The 20,292-nt window shown below is 46.0% G+C and overlaps 1 protein-coding gene across 5 annotated transcripts in view; it reads left to right on the top strand.

Moving 5' to 3' along the window:
- The window catches only part of ARRB1 (arrestin beta 1), an 841,034-nt gene that overhangs the window by 631,904 nt on the left and 188,838 nt on the right, over positions 1-20,292 (top strand). For all 5 annotated transcript variants that reach the window (XM_078658595.1, XM_078658596.1, XM_078658593.1 and 2 more), the window contains one exon: positions 11,159-11,203. In XM_078658595.1, coding sequence (XP_078514721.1) covers positions 11,159-11,203 — 45 coding nt within the window. The remainder of the gene's footprint in view (positions 1-11,158; positions 11,204-20,292) is intronic.

Below are 20,292 nucleotides of genomic sequence, written 5' to 3'. Positions count from 1 at the left end.
CCACAACCCCGCCCCGTATAATGCGATGGAAACACTCCTCGCATTATATATTTGGATCATGTCACTGATTCTTCTGTCGCCGATCTTAGTGGCAAATTTAAAAATACCATAGGCGCTTTTCTTCATTTTGGACCTAACATTATTAAATCATAAGACCAACTACCATCATGAGAAAAGAGGACGCCCAGATAACAGAATTTATCCACATCCTGAACTTTCACCCCATCAATGAAAAAGGCATGATTTTTCTTAACTCTAGCACCACAAATCATAGGGCCTGATTCACAGAAGTAACTAAGACAAAATCCTAAACTTACTACTTTTGGTATTCACAGAAGTTAGGATTTTGTCTTAAGTTTGTCTTAAATCTGTCTTAAGACAAACTTAAGACAAAATCCTAACTTCTGTGAATACCAAAAGTAGTAAGTTTAGGATTTTGTCTTAAGTTAGTTCTGTGAATCGGGCCCATAGTGTGAGTTTTACTCTTATTAATGACTAGCCTCCGTTTGCTGATAAAATCTGAAAACTGGTCCATCAGTCGCTGCAGACCTATCGGAGTCCGGGACAGGAGCACAGCATCATCTGCATAAAGCAGAGCTGGGACACCTGTTCCGCCAATCTGGGGAGCATCTGCTTTGACTGTTTTCAGGACCATATCGACCGCATTAATAAAAAGAGTAAACAAAAAAGGGGCTAGGACACAGCCCTGTCTTATCCCGCGCTTTACTTCAAAATTTGGGGTACACTCCCCTCATACCCCGAAACGCACACAAGTTTGCATTCTATCATATAATCTAGCTAGGAAGAAAATGATAGCCTCTGGTGCGCCGAGTTCCAACAGGACTGGCCATAAGATGGAATGGTCTACAAGATCAAATGCACTGCTTAGATCGGCAAAGCAAAGATATAAAGTGCCTGGCTTGGCCCTGGTATACTTTCCAATAATTAGATCTAAGTTCAGGCATTGATCGAGTGTTCCTCGCCCCTTTCTGAAACCATATTGGGAGTTTGCCAAGATCTCATTTTCTTCCGCCCACTCTTCCAGCCTTAACAACAGCACCCAGCTCATAATTTTTACGGAAGAGTCGAGCAAACTGATCGGGCGATAATTACTAGCTGCCGCCTTGTCCCCTTTCTTATATATAGGGACAATGATGGAATCACCCCACGTGGGTGGAATCTGGGTTGTTACGGCTGCATTCAGTGCCAGTGTAAGTTTGGGTCCCCACAACCGTGGGACTGTCTTATAGACGTCGATGGGTACTCCATCTGGACCCTGCGCTTTCCCCCCTTGCTAGACTTGATGCTGTTTTCAACTTCTGAGAGGGTAATGTCTAGAGGGACTATGGGCCAAATTCTTGATTCAACATCAGTAAAACCTGTTCCTTGAAATATGGCAGAAAAATGGGAGATCCAGGCCTCGCTACCAACATTGGATACAAGGTGTGGTGCTTTATCATCCCTAAGAAAAGGAGAATTTACTGTAGACCAAAACAGGCAGTTATCTGAGATTTCTGCCGCCCGCGTTAGGTTATCCCACGCTTCTTGTTGTAACTCCTTCTTTCTACTAGACAATGCCAATTTATATTCAGATCTCAGGTGAACAACCAACATTTTGTCCCTTGGTCTAACTCCTAGGGCCTGTTTCAATCGAGGTAAGATAGCGGTACATGCATGATCGAACCAACCCTTTCCCTGAGAGGGCTTGACATTCCTGCTATTAGTAAAAACATCCTCAATAGTTTTATTGATTTTAATAAAATTGTCCATGATAACAGTAGATGTACTACCCATATTCAGAATGCCTTCAATTTCAACGAAGGATTTGGATATGATCATGCTCATAACAATTGCCGATTTTTCCCCTTTCCATCTTAACCGTGTTCCATTTCGCCTATGCGGCTCAATGTTACACAACCTTCTGGTCACCTGCTGTCTACTACACTTCCATAACTCAGTTTCCACAACGATACGGTTGTGATCACTAAGTGTAGGGTCCTGGATTACTGAGGTCAAAAAATTTGGCGCAATAAAAGATGATGCCATAACGTGATCAATGAGGGAGTTAAAATTCCTTCCCGTATAAGTGGGAATAATTTGGCCATCCGCATCCTTACCAGGTTGCAGTAGCTCTTAATCATATGTTGCCAGGATAATATTAATAGCGTCACCATAGGCATTATGCGGAAAATGTGATATGTTATTATCACTATTATCTAACACTCCACAAGCCCTAGAGAGTGACAAGGGACAAATGGAAAGATTAAAATCACCTAACCAGTCTGTAGTCTTCCTTAGCAGGAGACTACTCTCCAGGGAATAGAGGTGGAGTTCTATCAAAGCTGCTGTGTGCCCCTACCTCACCTGTATCTCCATTATAGGCCACATGCAGTGCCTGTGTGCCCACCATCCTTAATAAACACCCTGTATGCTACCCTGTTGTGCACTGTTGCCCCCTCTTAGTGTCCCTCCACAAACCCAGCCCTTCTAGATGATACCTGTCACTCCTGAAGTCATTCTATGTACCTCCCTTCCCTGCCACTGCAGTCCATTTATGTTCCCCACATGCATTATTAGTAATTGTAATAGGACGAGCATCACAAGAGATCAAAAAAGCATAGAATGGTTAGTTATTATTTTTATCAATCCAAATATCCCTCGTAGCAGGGGATTGCTATGGACATCTACCAGACATGTATTGTCCTGTGCTCGGAGGGTAATGTATACCTGTCTTTTTCAAGGGCATATGAAGTGTTTGCCCTCTAACTCCTCAGTCTTATCCAAGGGAGGAGGGATTGTTGTAACTTATTTACCTCTGTTTTGTCCAACGGCAGGTGCATTGTTCTCCCTTCTCTGGGACAGTGTGGGTCAGGGTATTTCTTTGCCTTTGGTCCCTAGATCTGACAAGCTTAGGCAAGGCTTGGAAGTAAATAAAACAAACTCTACCTCTCCCGCTCTTGGCTATTGTTGTGCCAACAGCTCCTAATTGGCTGCTTGGCAGTGCAAGGAGGGTTAATGTTTTCAAACTGGGGTGCCTGGGCGTGTGTTTCCCCCTCAGTCGAGGGATGGGTTTGAAGCATTTTTTCCCCATCTCTTCCCCTGCCTGGGTTATAGGTATCTGTATGATCTTATGGTCTGAGTGCCTCTGCAGTCCTGTGTGTATTGAGTCTGAATGCCTGTTAGCATTTGTATTTAGTCATTTTTGTTTGTAAGTCTTCATGCTGCAGGGTGCCTATATGTCGGATGGTATGTGTGCATGGATATCTATGAGTGTTTTGGTCTTTTTTTGCATGGATGCTGTTGGACTTGGCCCATTTCCCCAAATTTTTTCGCTTTTCACCCCCCTATTTTAGGATGTCTCCCCCATGGTAGAAGATTGTATAGGCCATGTGTGGTGTGAGACGCCATGTTGAATATAATGCAATGGTGTGCGCACTTGTTAACCCCCATTGTAGAAATGTACCCTGGTAACATGCTGCATTTGAAATGGATGCCATGGCTATGTGTGGTGCCACCTGACTGTGGTGGGTTAGCAGTCTAGTTGTTCGGTACCCAGCCATCCCAGCTTCTGGAGGGAAAGCCTGGCACCCAGGGTGCTCTACTCCTCCCCATGAGCCAGTTAGAACCAGTTTCCCAGAGGTTTCTAGAAGCTTCTGGCACTGCCTGGTAGGTGGGGTGAGGGGTGCATAAATAAAGGAGCTGTGCCACCATGTGCTCAGACAGAGCAGGGACATGAATGTGAGGGGACCTGCTGCCAGGGTATACCGCCACTTGGGCATGTGTGCTGGACCCTGCACCTTACTGAAACCCCCCTGCTGTCCCCAGGGCTAGTGAAAGCCCCATTGCAGGAGTACAGGCTGCTGTACAGGAGGAGGGCCACGCTACTGTGGAGGATGGGTAAAGCCTACCGCCCTGTCTTGATAAGTTCCCACGGACTGCTGACCTTTCCCAATAGTGTCTGCTGCTCTGCCCCTTGGCCCCTGAAGGAGGAGCGCCATCCTAGGTCCCTGAGGGTGCTGGGATCTTGCGTCACGCGAGCGCTACACCTAAAAAGCCCCTGAAGAGAGAAGGAGAGCTACCCCTGGGCCGTGACGGCTCCCAAGTGCCTGGAAAGGAAGGAGCACCTTGGACTAGACCCCCCCAGGAGGTGAGAAGTGGTACCCTGGGGTCTCTGAGGCTTGCTGTGGGGACTGTCTGCCCCCCCTTGCGCTTTGCTACTGGAAGCGCTGCCTGTCAGGGCTGGAAAGAATTGCTGCCTGTTAAGCGCTATGCTGCAGGGTCCTACAGTGCTGTGTTAAAAGAACTGTGCCTTCCAAGCGCTGTGTGTCGGAAGCACTGTGCCGGAGGTGCGAGTGCCGAGAAGCAGAAGGCGGGAGGCCACCCCGCGCTTCTAGAATGGCCATAGGTAAGCACGTGTGACGCGCTGCTGAAGTACTCACCGCCGCGGCCCCCAGGGCCGTTCGAAGAAGTGTGCGCTAATTGGCAATCACCGCTGCGACGTGGGTGCCTGCACCGCTGTGGAGGGAGTACTGTTGTCTGCATTCCCGCCGCGGCCCCTTGGAGCCAGGAGAGGGCCGCCGTGGCATTGAGGAGGCCCGCACCGGGCCTAGTGAAGCGAAGGAGGGCGATGTCACGTGGCTGGGGCGTCGGCCACGTCACCGCCTGTGCCCCCGCCCGCCGCGCGCGATTGGGCCTTGCCGTCACGCCCACTGGAGGGCGCGCCCTGATTGCCGGCTAACGCCGCGCCCCAAAAGCCGCGCACTGATTGGCTGCCCGGCCGATAAGCAGGAAGAGGCCGACAGAAGCCGAAGGAGGTGCTTTCATTGGCAGGGCTCCCCGGGAGCGGAGGAGAGCCCTACAGGAGTGGAGAGATGCCTATAGCCCGCCCCGCCAGTCCGTGCATAGAGGAGAGCCCGGTGAGTGGGGCCTCGATCAGTCCGTGGACAGGACGGTGTGTCGGGGTACATTGCCGGTGCCTGCCCCCGGTACTTGGGCATTGCAGAACCTTTCAGTGGCGCCGCAGTTGCGGGCCGCTGCACTGTTGTGGGCCTCAGCACTGGGGGATTTCAGAGTCCCGGAGAGCTCCAACACTACAGGAACACTGTACTGGACCTTGGGGGCCTAAGTACCTCATCTCCTAGAAGTAAGCAGATGGCTGCCAGAGGCTTAGGACCAGAATAGGTGGTGACATTCCCCGGAGCTGCTACGGAGGGTTGTATCTGCAGGGGGCTTGGTACCAGGTTGGGTGTCTGCCGCAGGAGTTAAATTGTAGAGATGTACCACTGGTTATGTGTTTATGCCTGATATACTGTGGTATACCTACTGTGCCTCACTGCTGTCGATTTTGGGCATAGGGGGCTTGATGCTATGAAGATTATGCCCGCCTCATGGTTCATGCACACTGAGGAACAGCATAATGTGTTTCTATGCCTAAGGAAATACCCCATGCTAAATGAGACCCATATCGAATGCAGAATATGCCCATGGTATTCCTGTTCCAGGTCCCCTCCGACGGCCGGCGTAAGGTGCTAATTCAGGCTGTCGGCCTGATCACTGTGTGTTTGCTACCTAATGATTCTGCCCACTGTTAATGTGATTAATGCCCCATGTTGAGCGTGTTTCCTGCCATAGGCTTCATGCTAGATGCTCCGGGGGTTTCTGCTAATGAGGAGACCTATGCTCCTGTGATGCCTAATACTCCGATGCTAAAAACGTTGTAGGGCAGTGTCGCTCAGGCAGTGTTGTTTCTGCCCCAGGCTACACGGGATCTTATGCCCTACTAATGTGATTTATGCTGATGGTATATGCCCCCATGTTAAATGAGTTAATGCTAAGGAGGGCTGCTAGGCCCTGTGTTATGCCATGCACCATGTGTTAATGTTTCCCCCTAATGTCTTATGCCATCTGAGAATGCTTTATGTTTTTTTTCTATTCCTGCATTGCACTTGATGGACTTTTTTTGTTCCTTCATCCATTATCCTTTCCCCATGGGTCTTGCAGCGGCCCGATTGGCCCTGCCCTGTAAATAATCCCCAGTGTATATATTACCCTGGCGCCAGTTGGCGCAACAGTGTGATTACTATGATTTATTTTGCATATTTGACCCAATACAAAAGTTATTCTTTTTCACCCAAACTGGTGTTGTGTCTCTTTTTGTGGGGTGCCTTGTGCGTCGTCTGTGCGTACTGCGGGGATGCTTCATACATGTCCTCAGGAGTTTGGCCTGCCCGCTCTGCACCATGCTACACCCGTAGAATTGGCTACCCCATTTCTAACAGATGCATTTTTAAGTTGAAGACTACTAGACAGACAGCTGTATGGTTTGCAAATGACTTCTTTTCGGCATTCTGAAAGCCTCCCTGGGAATGCATTCCGCCCATTGCTTGTGATTGGCTTTCTGGTTTGTAAGTCATAGTTGCTTGCTTTTTTATTTGCTGGCTTTAATTATTTTTGGCTGTGCAGCTTGAATTAGTCCATGCTTAGGAGAGGTGCTTCCTTACTGTATGATTCCGTGTGCTTGTTTTCTGTAAACAGTACATATAGGGGTCGATTCCGGTTCGGGAAACAAATCCGTACGACGATTCAAATTCGTAGCTGTTTCCGTACGAATTGTACAAATCCGTTCGAATTGCGTAGTACGATCCGTAGTAAAAATATACGTCCAAATTGTTGCGAACCGTACAAAAAGTATGGGAAAATCCGTACGATACGGACCCTGAAAGTGAACCGTACGAATCGTAAACATGCCGTATGACCCGACAAGTACGATCCAGACCGGGGAATGAGTAGGCGATTCGTACGGTAAACGTCGCGCATGAGCAATTCGTACGGAGAGCCACACAATCACATAGGGTACGGTTCGTACACCTACGATCATGGGGTACGGTTCGTACACCTCATGATCGTAGGGGTACGATTCGTACACCCACGATCATGGGGTGTACGAACCGTACCGGGCGGTCCGTTTTGCACGCACTTCGAGTCAAAATTTAGCTTTTCCGGACATTTTGAGCTCTCGTAAAAAATGAGTTGTACGGAGTGTTGACTGGACGAATCGTACTTGCTGGGTCGGAAAATGATGCTTCGATCCATACGGACATCGCGTACTGTGCGTTCCGAATGCGATTCATACAGATTATTGAGTCGTACGGGCTTTGGTACGATTCGGACGGAAAACTGTTGGGGGAGGCATCGTACTACATCGTACGTACGGGGACGTTCGAGGATACGATTCGTACGGGAAAAATGCTCCATACGGCTATTCGTATGGGATTTTACCGAATCGGAATCTGCCCCTAAATCTTGTTCTTATCTTGTCACATTTGTTGTGCATTCAAAGACAAAGGCCGAATTTCAGGCTCTGTTTTCTGAGGGGGCTTAGTGTTCACGTTTCTTTCTCTGAATTCAAAGTGAGAGGTTTTATTTGACAGTCTTGCAGTGAAATTAAAGGCCTTTTTTTAGCACGTAGCAAAAATGAACTGTGCTGATATTTCAAAATATATCAGAATTAGGAAAGTACAAATGACACATTTTTTTGTAATTCTGAAAGTGGTGAAAACAATATTTGAATACAGTCAACACTCATTCAAACACTTGGTGATGACATTTTCACACAGTATTTGCTGTGCACAGTAAAACTTTGTCTTTGCAAACTTAATGGTCATTTCAATTGAAAATTTGTTGTCTGTAATCGCCGTACACTACCACACCATGCATACTCCATACCACGCCACTCCACTCTAAAACACTCTGTGCCCCTCCACTCTACGTCACTCCATTCTACGCCACTCCATTCCACTCCACTCCACCCCACTGTATGACATGCCTCTCCATTTTACAACACTCCACTTCACATCACTACACGACATGCCACTCTACCATATGACACTCCACTCTATGCCCCTCCACTCTGACACTAATCCAACTCCTCTACATGCTGCTCTACTCTACACCCCTTACCCCACGCTACTCCACACCAATGTACCCCGCTCCATTCTACCCCAATCTACTCCACTCCTCTCCAAACTACCCAACTCCAATCTATCCCACTCTACTCGAGTCTTCCCCAATCTACTCTACTCCACTTCACTACAATCTAACCAATCTACCAACTCCACTTCAATCTTACTCACTCCACACTACTCAAATTTACTCCACTCCACTCCAGTCTACCCCATTACACTCCAATATACCACACTCCACCCTACCACAAGCTACTCCCTTCCACTCCACCCCAGTCCACTTCACTCCAATCTACTCCACTGCACTCCACCCCAATCTATGCAACTCCAATCCAGTTTACACTACTCCACTCTAAGGTACGCCAATCCACCCCACTCCAATCTACCTCACTCCACTGCAATATAACCCACTCCACCACAATTTACCCTAATCCACCCCACTCCACCCTGATCTAACCCACTTAACTCCAATATACCCAATACACTCCACTCCAATCTACCGCACTCCACTGCAATCTACCACAGTCTACCCCTCTCCACTCCTATGTACTCCTATCTATCTGCCTCAACTCCAATCTACCCCACTATACCCCAGCATATCCCACTCTGCTCCACTCCAATCTATCCCAATCCTCTCCAATCTACTCCTCTCCACCCCTATCTACCTCACTCCAATTTACTGTATTCCAGCCAATCCCACTCCACTCCACTGTCATTTACCCCCACTCCAATCCAATCTACACCACTGCAAGCACCCCGAACTACTTCACTCCACCCCAATCTACCCCACTTCGATCCACTTTACCCCAATCTATCCCACCTCACTCTCCCACAATATTCTCCACTCCACCCCAATCCAATCTTTGCCACTCCAATCCAATATAAACCACTCTACAACACTCCAAACTACGCCAGTTCATGCCAATGTACCCTAATCTACACCAATCCACCCCATTCCACCACCCTCTAATTTACCCCATCGTACTCCACTCCACTCTAATCTACCACACTCCAATCTACCACAATCCTCGCCACTCTGATCCAATCTACCCCACTCCAATGTTCATTTCTGCACAATGATTATGGTAGATTGTTTTGTATACAGTGGGATTCAGTCATCGTATGGATCCAAGATTTGCTTAACACTCATTAGTGACTGGCGCGAGAGACCCTACTGTGAAATAATTTCTCTCTGCCTGGCTTGTGGAAGAGAATAAAAAAAGTCTGCTTGGGTTTTACTAGTAGCCACATGGGATGCAGAGCATCCTTTCCCTTCAGTGTAGCAGTGACTGCTGGCACCAGCAAATCACTGCAGTGACCACCATTCCTGCTGAAGCCAGGACAAGGGTAGGGGAATGCGAAAGGAGCATTGGAGTCTCTTCAGCTCACACTAGAGTGCTTGGAAAGAGGCCAGGTAATAAGACGCTGTGATGACATTCTGTGCATCTTGATTGACTGTCCAGATGTCATTGGTCCCCAGAGCATGTTTAGTTTAGAGTGAACATTCTGAGCAGCCTCTGTGGATCAGATGAAATGATTGAGGGAAAGTGGTATTTTAAGACATGAGCTCGGACATGGCTTAGAGCTGATTGGGATCACTTAAACATTCAGAGCTTTGACACTGATATACTAACAGTGGTTAGTTCTAATTGTTTGTTTCCCACTGAAACTCTTCTGAAATGTGCTGTTTTTGACTAGAAATGTGGCCGCCTTGTGTGAAGACGATGAAGGTGGCTGTGTAGAGCAACAATTACAAAACACAACTGTATTACAACCAGCGTATTAAACCACGTTTACCTGTGTCGACCGCCGCTGATTACAACACAACACAATACAGTACCTTAACACAGCAACAGAACATAACAATGAACATCAACAGTTAAGTGCTATTTGGGACTGCTGGGATTTAGTCATGTGTTTACTTAGCACCACTGAAGATTATTATTATTGTTAGCTTTTATTTAGCGCGTAGCTACCTGAAGGCGTCCCAGCACTTGCGTCTAGACCGCAGTTTACAGCGGACTAAGCACCAGGTTGCTGGAAGAGCCAGGTATTAAGAAGTCTTCGTAAGGGAAGCACATGGGATTCAGCTCGAAGGGAGAGGGGTATTGTATTCCACTGTCAGGCCATGTTGTAGACAAATGACCTACCTCAACTTCTTGCCCTATTCATTTTCGGGGTCACTGCTAGGTGGAGATGGGTAGAGGAGAGGTATTTTCAAGGCAGATAAGGAGTGATAACAAGGAGAGTCTGGTGGATAAGGGTTTCTTTCTACTGGTTTTAGATTTAATTATTATTTTAATATTTGTTTCCTTTATAGTTGGGTATAACCTGCTCTCTTTCATACACCGTTGTCCTCAAGAACAATCTATAATTGAGAGCGGTCTCCACAGCCACGCTCACAGACTTGCAAGTGTCGTCCACAGTCCTCAAAAGTCAATGATGCACAGTACACATTTTATTGTTATACTTTTGAAAGATGAGTTGTGATGGTGACAGTATTCATGAAGGGACACTGTTGTGCTCCTCATAACTTATAGGACCTTTCTATCCAAAAATAATTGAAAGCACATGGATGCCTTTCAGAACCACCAGTGTTGTTCTACAAAGCTTGTGTAAAGAGAGGACTTCTTCAAAGTTGGATAGGCATACCACCATCAATGGCAGCGGATCATCTGAGTCACCATGCAGATTTATGTACATGAATGCAAATAGTTTTAGTTCGACTTTAATTGTCACTTTCTCTGTGGAATAGTATTGTAAATATTTGCCAACTTCCTATTCTCTGCATCCATACTCCAAAATGTAAGGTTAGCCCTTTAGCTACTAGACCACATCTTCAAATATAGAATTTCAGGGTATGCTCATAAATGACCAACCTCCATCACTGTATTAGGGTCTCCTTCCTTCTATCGCATCTCCATGTCATTAGAAACAGTGTCCTATCTTTATTAAAATCTTAGTATCTACCTTGAAGCTGCATTCCTTACCCAGTCAAACGTCTCCCATTTGTAGCAATGTACAGAATAAATTTATTTTCACGCCGGTATCTGTCGTGTAATAAGACATTGATATAGCCAATGGGTATGGATTTTAAGGAGGAGTGAAACTGTGTAATACAATGCAATTATTGTTTCTCTAGATTTGTTCAAAGATTTCACCCGTATCTGATTCTTCTTATGTTTGGTTTCTTATAGATGGTGTTGTCTTGGTTGACCCTGAATATTTGAAAGAGAGAAAAGGTAATCAGTTCTAATTTTCTATTCTTGATTTTATTTCATAAAATGTCTTGATACATGTACAGGTTGTAATCTTATGGATCACGGTCTTGTTGTACCTCTTATGTTTAAGGGGGTCTATAGATGTTCGACAATGCAACTGAGAGAGCACAAGTTTGAAAAAAATGTATAAGTACGCCATATTTACAAGCACGTAGTTAGTTCACATGTACTTTGCACCAGAGTGTTTATATTTAGAAGTGAAATACACAGAGTGTCTTATATTCAGTGGTGAAATGCATAGAATGTTTAAGTAGAGTAACGATAATCATAACTGTGTGAGACTAATGTAGAAATGTTTGGGATGAATATGAAAACCTCATGTTCTCATGTTAAAGGAATAATGTAAGAGTTGAATGTAACTCTAAAACCCAGTATTTTGTGTAGGCCTCATGGCAATTCACAAGCAAATCTAAACGTGCTGCTAAAATAATGTGAGACAAGGTTGACATAGTTCTTTCAAAATGTACTATTGAACTTAGGGTTAAAAGTATATGCTTTATAGATGTGTTATTTTAGAAACGTATGCTAGTTAAGAATGTTTGCTGTTTAAATCAAGTTAACGTTTTAAGAGTGCAGGAACCTGCTGCATGTAAATCAAGTAGGCCAGAGCCGATAATGTCATGTAGTTTAAATCGTCATGTGCTCGTTAGAGGAGAGGTCGTGAGGTGTCCAGTATGAAGCTCAGAGAGTGTTTTATGGCCTAAGATATGGTGAAGTCTGGAATTTGAGGCCCACTGCAGGACGAGCTGTATGCAGGTGCGAGGGTCCTAATCAGCTCGAATGAAAGGGACTTTGTTCAGTGGCGCCTTGCGCAGGCCTGTAGGAGTTTCCAGGAATTTCAGGGGGTATCAGCGCACGGAAGAAGGAGCCTGGGAACCAAGGTCAACTTTAACGAGGGTCTTCAAGAGTACCATCATGGAGTTTGCCGCGGAAAGATGTACCACGTGAGGGGCGTCCCAAGGGGCGTTTCTATTGGAAATGTGATTTGGTATTAGGGAAAGTGACCCGGGAGGAGAGCAGAGCAGATGATTTTGGGAGCCTAAGGAAGCGGATGGGTAGGCAGATAGGCTGATCAGGAGAGACCCATTATCAGAGAAGAGACAAAGAGAAGTGCGTGATCTTCTTAGGAAGTCACCACGGCTGACACCTAGAGGGTTAAGATCTTGCTAAGTAGGGATGTCATTTAGTATAGTGTAGGGACTGACTAACCTTAAATTTTCTTTTCTGTAATGACTGTGAGGTTGCAACTTGTATCCATTTTAGCAACCCTGATGGTATTCGAACTTGTACTTATTATTTTGTTCTTCAGACTCAGACTATTCAAGAAGTTCATGTTCATAGTGATTCCGATATACCTTTTGAATCTCATTTTGAGAAGTTTGTATCTTCAGTTATCTTTGACTTTATATTAAATCTTTAAAACTTAATTTTGGTCAGTGGTCATTTAGAGTGGTGTAAGTTCTTAAATTGATTGTTTACCTCGAGATTACCTTTTACTCAAGACAGGTACCAACGATTCAGTCGACAGGAAGAAGGGATTTGGCAAGATAATTAGTAACCAGTAATCCCGCGTTAGCAGTTGGTAGCAGAGGATGGTTATCTTCTTGAGGAAGGTAATCTAGAGAGGTTAGTTTACCCCAAGGCCCGAGACGTCGAGAGACGAGCAGCGGAAGAATCGTGTGCCGAAAGGTGCAGACGGTGCGAGAAAAGCAGCAGTATCGGAGAGTGAGTATAAAAAGGGTCATGCGTGAACAGATTGCGGTGTTTTGTGTTGTATTTGTATTGTAATGTCTTGCGGAGTTGAATGCCTGTAGTGTGAATGAGAGAAGGTTGTGAGCGCGCGCAACCTGGTAAACTGGTAACCTGGTAAACGGGTGAACTGGTGAAATCTTAAGTTCAGGCCAGAGCTTAAGTGGTTTTGGGTGTATCGAACATCCAGGGTAGTTGTCGACCATAGTACGGAGGTCACGAGGTACCATTGACCGCCGTGGATCCAAGATAGGGGGAGTGTAAGAGTGAGTGTATGAGTAACGGACGCTGGTCGAAAGTTACTGCGTGTGAGTAACCTATCGGAGAAGGCGATTGTCTGGAAGTAAACGGAAAGACATTTCGCCAAGTTAGGGGGACAACTACAGAAAGACTGTGGGCGTACAGTCAAAGAAAGGTGATCGCTTGGACGGAAGTAATCATTTTTCAGAGTATGAATGGGATGCGTGCATGACCGAGGAGACAAGCTGAGAAAGGAGGGGAACTGCTGCGAAGGGGGACGGGTGACGTCGGCTAGAGCCGCGCTCTGATTGAGCGGTTGGTGTGACGTTAGCTAGAGCCGCGCTCTGGTTGGGCGGCTAGAGTGACGTCGGAGGAAAGCCGCGTACGGATAGGCCAGTTAGTGAGAACGGCGCCGAGGTTGGTGGAATATCATCAGGAAGTAAACAAACGCGGAGAAAAGAGAAATCATGAAGTGTTTTAAGTGTTTGAAAGGGATTTTTAAACGTAAACGAAGTGAACATTATTACGGGGAAGAGGCTCCCCCAGAGGGTACGCCAGCTCATTATATGGCAACGAATGTTGGGCTGCATACGATATTGTGGATTGGGGCTTGGAATAAGCTTACGGAAGGAAATGAGGAAATGCAGTTCCCGAAGTACGGGACGTTTAAATTAGAGGTGTTACATCGGCTAAAAGCAACCATGTCCTCATTGAAACCCTCACCTAGACCAACACAGTTTGAGGCTCTTAATGCATGGATTAAGGCTGCACACGACCGAAATTTGAACAGGCGTCAACAAAGGCTGACGCGATCGGTAAGGGCAGTGCGAGATTCCAAATGGGATGAGGAGGAAAAGCGTTGGAGGGTACAGACTATTGAGGTGGAGAAAATGTATCCGATGAGGGAGGTGTCAGGAGGAGGAAACCTCATGGAAGAAGACGAGGAAAGCGAGTCGGAGGACAATCTGATAAACAGATTGTTAATGGATAGACCACCTCCGAGAGTGGGATTGATAGAAGATAGAGGGCTCGCAAGGGAAGATGGGAATGAGATAGAGGGATATACACCACTCCCTATATCGGAATGGACACCTAGCAAAGGCGGAGAAACACCTCCAAACAACACTGTACAGAGTGTAGTGGGAAGGTTTGTGGTGCAGAAAACGCCAACCACAGAAAGGGTTGAGTCTGTGGGATTGCCAGACGCTCTTCAAGTGCCTGTTACCATAGGACCCATAGTTTCGATCTATAATTCTGAGAGAGATAGAGGGGAACAACAAAGGCAATTGGATAGGGAAAGGATTGAGATGGAAAGGAGGAATAATGTGACGAATGCATGGAAACAATTACCAGGTTCGGTAACGTGGAACACCCCATTAGACACAACTGTCGGTCCCAATTCAGAACAGGGAGGTCCGAGAGGACCAATGGATCTAAGGGGACCGCGGCCAAGATCTTTTTCAGAGTTGAGAGCTGATTTGAGGGAATGGGACGGGTCCATAGTATCTCCGAGTAACAGGACAAGAACGGAACCAGAGTGGGAAAGCAGGGGAAACGGGACTGTATCTCATTGTGGGGCCAGCGAAAGCAGTCAGGGCCGGGAAGGCCAAAGTCAAGAGAATAGAGGGGATGCAGGTCCTACAAATCAGAGAGAACAGCCGGAACAAAATACTAGGATTGTAGAATGTGAGGAAATGTCCCGTCTCTGGGGGAACGGAGGAGATGAGGCGGTACGGAATTTTCAGAATAGGTTTAGGTGCCTTCATCATACGCTTGGGGAAGACGTTCAACATTGGAGAAAGGAGAACAGCGATAGGTCCCGCCACGCCTCGAATACTCAGGAAGCACAGGGAAGTAGGGAAGAAAGAGGGAGTAATAGAACCTCTTATCCTCAATCCCGTGAAACTAGCCAGGATGGAGAGAGAGAGGCTGGGAGGCATGAAGGAGTGTTTCACCACCCACCCCGAGAAGACGGAAAGGCATGGGACTTAGAGAGATGGGAACAGGGGAGGACTCCCTATAATTCACCAATACCTAAACGTAGATCTCGGAGTTGGGATGGGAGAGATGCGGATGGAGGAGCTAAATTGAGTGTCTTGAAAGCTGAAATAAAGGCAAAAAGGCTTGATGTTACCAGTTTAAAATCAGATGTAGATGAGATAATAGATGGAACATTGCCTTTGGAGAGGATAGAATTGTATGAACAGGATGAGTTATTGTTCATGGCAAAGGATATTACTAGGAAAGCTAGAGCGGTTCATGAAAAACTGACTGATTTGGCAGACAAGTATGCCGTGGATTTGTCTAGGACAAGGGCATTACAGAGTAACCACAGATTACAGTACGCAGACCAAGATCTAGATGAGAAGAGAACTGCTGGATTAAAAACACACATAAGAGAGCTGGTAACAGGGATAAGAGTGTGGAGAGAACTGGATAAATGGGAAGAAAGGTGGTCGAAAAAGGGTACAGTTAGGCGAAGTACAAACGTGATGACCCCTGAGGGAAGGGTAATGCAGATGGAGGCATTCCCTTTGCGAGAAATATCAAATGGAAATTATGTACATGTGCCCTGGAGTAGAGGAGACTTAGCCGCATTTACCAACTCATTCCCGAAGTTGCGGGACAACCCAGTCGAGTGGTATAAGCAGGTAGAGAGGTTTGTTAAAATTTCGAAAGTATTGTGGATAGATTTGAACACGTTGTTTGACATCGTGGTCCCATCTGATTTGTGGACCCCTTGTAAGACTAGTGTCGAATGGCCAAATGCTGAACCATTGAGAGATGTTCGAACTAATGGACCAGCTGAGATAGTCATGCGAAAGTATGAAAGGGTAATAGCATGGCTGAAAGATAAGGTACCACCACAGGATATAGATTGGGTAAAAATAGACCGAACAAGGCAGGAACCCAAGGAGACAGTTCACGAGTTTTATGAAAGATTGTTGAAAACATTCAAGCAATACAGTGGACTAGATGTAATGGATCCCAAAGACATAGGGCAGTTCGTGTCAAAGTTTGTATTGGGGTTGAGACCTGATATTTGTTTGATGATACAGCAACATTTAATCTGTTGGCAGAACAAACCACTAGATGAGATTTTACGATATGCGAGGTACTGCAGTGACGAGATAGATTCTAAAGCCAAGAATCTAAAGGAGAAATTGATGGTGGTGCAAATGCAGTCCGCTGGGAAGGGTGGCCAGCAGAAGCAGGGGATGGGACGAAAACCAAATGGTCAGAACAAAGATAATGAAGAAGGGCAGAGACCTAGGATAGACTTTGCCACTTTAAAGAAAACGACAAAGTGTCATCTGTGTCATCAGGTGGGGCATTGGCGACGCGAGTGTCCCTTTAACCCTGAAAATGGAGAGCAAGAAGTAGAAGAGCAGGTCCAAGAAGACCCAGTGCAAAAAGTGACAGTCCCAAGCAGTAAGGTGGCCAAAGGGGGGACTTCGGCTCCACGGGCCCAATTCCCACAGCCACCGAAGATAGCAGCTGGAGGAAAGGTCTTTAAACAAATGCCTCTGTTTATCGAGGAAGAAAAATGTTATTACATTGATCCATTGACAGGACAACGGGTGAGCAGTGAAGAGGACTGTACCCTCGGGGCAGTTCTAGAAGTGGATCAGAGAGGACGATTTGTTGAGGCAGAAGTGGCAGGGTGTCCCACTACGTTCTTAGTGGACACTGGGGCTACTCGTTCGACTCTGAGATCAGCGGTAGTTCCAGACTTGCCAATGTCAGGGGAAACAATTCAAGTGGTAGGAGTCGCAAATAAAAGAATGACTAGTCCCTTGACAGAACCAGTGTCTGTGAAAATTGGAAACCACATGAACGAACATCAGTTTGTGGTTTGTGACTCGAGTCCGGTATGTCTGTTAGGTAGGGATTTGTTATGCAAATTGAATTGCACCATATACTGCACCCCACAAGGAGTGGAGGTACAGACTACCGACGATGATGCTACCTTTAAGGTGGCCAATTCAAAATTCTGTGTAGAACTATATCCTACTCTGACTGTAGAAGATCTTCCACAAGATTTAAGAGATGCAGTGGCGTCAGAGGTGTGGGATTTCACAGGAGAAGATATAGGATTGATTAAAGGGGTAGAACCGGTAAAAATTCTGGTAAAACCAAATGTTGAGTTTCCAAGAACGCCTCAATACAAATTGTCCCAGGAAACGATTGCGGGAATAAAGCCTGTGATCGAGTCAATGATACAGCAGGGAATACTGAAGGAAATTGTGGGCAGTCCTTGTAACTCCCCGATTATGGGTTTGCAGAAACCTAGTGGGAAGTTTAGGATAGTTCAGGATTTACGAAAGATTAACAACATAGTCGTTTCATGTTGTCCCGTGGTACCGAATCCATCAGTAATATTGTTTCAAATACCATGTCAAGCAGAATGGTTCACAGTGATAGATCTTTGCCAGGCTTTCTTTTCAATCCCATTGGATGAAGAGAGCAGGTACCTTTTTGCGTTTAAAATGGAAGATCGCGTTTTAACATGGTGTCGAATTCCACAAGGATTCACAGACAGTCCATCCATCTTTAATCAGTTGTTGAAGAAGAATCTTGAGAATCTAGTACTGCCACAGAACTCGGTTCTGGTACAGTACATAGATGACCTACTTGTTGCGTCAGAAACAGAGGAAGCTTGTAAAGTAGATTCAATTGCCTTACTGAATCATTTAGCTGAAAATGGACATAAGGTATCTCCGAGCAAGTTACAGTATTGTCTGACAGAAGTACAGTATCTAGGGCACAGGTTAGAAAAAGGGAAACGTAAGGTGTCCCCAGAGAGGATTGAGGCGATAATGAAAATGAATGCGCCTACAACTCAGAGAGAGGTTAGAATGTTCCTAGGAATGGTGGGTTACTGCCGACAGTGGATAGTTAACTTTTCACTGAAAGCAAAGCCCTTACAGAAACTGACGCACAAGGAGGTGAGTGATCCGGTACCATGGGATGAAGAATGTCTGGTGGCGTTTTTACAGCTGAGAGACGATTTATGTCGTGCTCCGGCTCTGGGAATGCCAGATTATGAAAAGTCGTTTTCACTCTATTGCTGTGAGAGAGAGGGATGTGCTTTGTCAGTCTTGGCACAGACCCACGGTAATGCCCGTAGACCAGTTGCATATTTTTCGGCTACATTAGATCCAGTAGCCGCAGCGTTGCCCGGATGTCTCAAATCCGTTGCTGCAACGGGTGTCAGCATTGAAAGGAGCGAAAGTATTGTAATGGGACATCCAGTAGTGGTGTATGTATCACATTCAGTTGAATTGTTAATGACCAGGACGAAGACGCAGCATCTGACCAATAGCAGGCTCACGCGTTATGAGCAAGTTATACTTGCCGCAGAAAACGTGACTCTCAGGAGATGCTCTGTCTTGAATCCTGCTACTTTGATGCCATTACCTACGGTAATAGAAGGCGAAGGATGTGAAGACCACGATTGCCTTGATGTGACTGAACTATGCACAAAACCCAGACCAGATATTGTGGATGAGCCATTGTCTGACCCCGATGAAATTTACTTTGTTGATGGCTCATGTTTAAGAGACGATACTGGTCGGTTAAGAGCAGCTTATGCTGTTTGTACCATTACTGGAGTTGTGGAAGCCGCTTGCCTGGAAGGAGTACATTCCGCACAGGTAGCAGAGATTATTGCCCTAACTCGTGCCTGCATAGCAGGAAATGGAAAGAGAGTCACCATCTACACGGACAGCCAATATGGTTTCGGTGTGGTTCATGATTTCGGGCAGTTGTGGTCTCAGAGGGGTTACATGACCTCCTCTGGTTCGCCCATTCGAAATGGAGAATTTGTGCGATTGCTGATAGAAGCATTACAAGGTCCTATTGATATTGCAGTAGTGAAGTGTGTAGCTCATACTAAGAATACAGATTTTGTGTCACAAGGTAATAGATATGCTGATGAAGTCGCACGCTATTGTGCGGAACAAAGTTATTCTTTCTCAAAGGTGGAAATAGAAGGTGCAGAAGAAAAGACTGAATTAAGTATGATGTTAGAAACTGTAGACACTTGGGAGGATTTAAGGATAATGCAGGAGAACGCACCTGAAACAGAGAAAAAGGCATGGGAAATAGCAGGCTGTGTGCGAAGTGAAATGGATTTTTGGGTTTCAGCAGATGGGAGAGCTGTGTTACCTGAAGAATTAGCTAATCCCATGGCGAGAGAAATACATGGTCCAGTACATCTAGGAAGGGATGCTATGATGAGAGTTTTTAGGCAGACTTGGTATTGCCCGAAATTCAGAATAGCAGCAGAATCAGTATGTAAGCGATGTGTTACCTGCCAACAACTGAACGTAGGCAAACGAACACCAGTCACACTGAGTCACATTGGGAGGTCAGGGGGGCCTTTCAATAGAATGCAACTAGATTTCATCGAAATGCCAAGAGTCAATCGCCTTCGGTATGTGTTGGTGATTGTATGCGTATTTTCCAGATGGGTTGAGGCATACCCTACACGTAGGTGCGATACACTCACAGTGGCTAAATTGTTGCTCAGGGAGTTGATACCGCGCTTCGGGGTGCCTGCCTCTTTGGAATTGGACAGAGGAAAACATTTTAACAGCGAAATAGTGAAGATGTTGTGCTCCACACTGAATATCGATCAAAAGCTGCATTGTAGTTATCGACCAGAAGCTTCAGGAATTGTGGAACAAGTGAATGGCACTTTGAAGAATAGATTGGCTAAAGTAGTGGCATCCACATCTTTGAGTTGGCCAGATGCTCTTCCATTGGTGCTCATGAGCATGCGCAGCACACCTGATAGGAGGACAGGTCTCTCTCCCCACGAGATCCTGATGGGGAGGGCCATGAGACTTCCTACAGTTCCAACTACTGCTCTATTGAATATTACAGATGATCTGATCTTGGATTATTGTAAAGGACTGTCTGACGCCATCCATTCTGTGTCCCTTCAGGTGCATGCGGCTGAAGTTCCAACAGCGAGGAACCTGTGTCATGACCTGAACCCAGGGGACTGGGTCCTGGTTAAAAAACACGTCCGGAAGAACTGCCTAGATGTTCGC

This window comes from Lissotriton helveticus, chromosome 8, assembly GCF_964261635.1.
Source record: "Lissotriton helveticus chromosome 8, aLisHel1.1, whole genome shotgun sequence".
Taxonomy (NCBI): domain Eukaryota; kingdom Metazoa; phylum Chordata; class Amphibia; order Caudata; family Salamandridae; genus Lissotriton; species Lissotriton helveticus.
The sequence above is the reverse complement of the archived record's forward strand: the minus strand, read 5'-3'. Positions and strand labels throughout refer to the sequence as shown.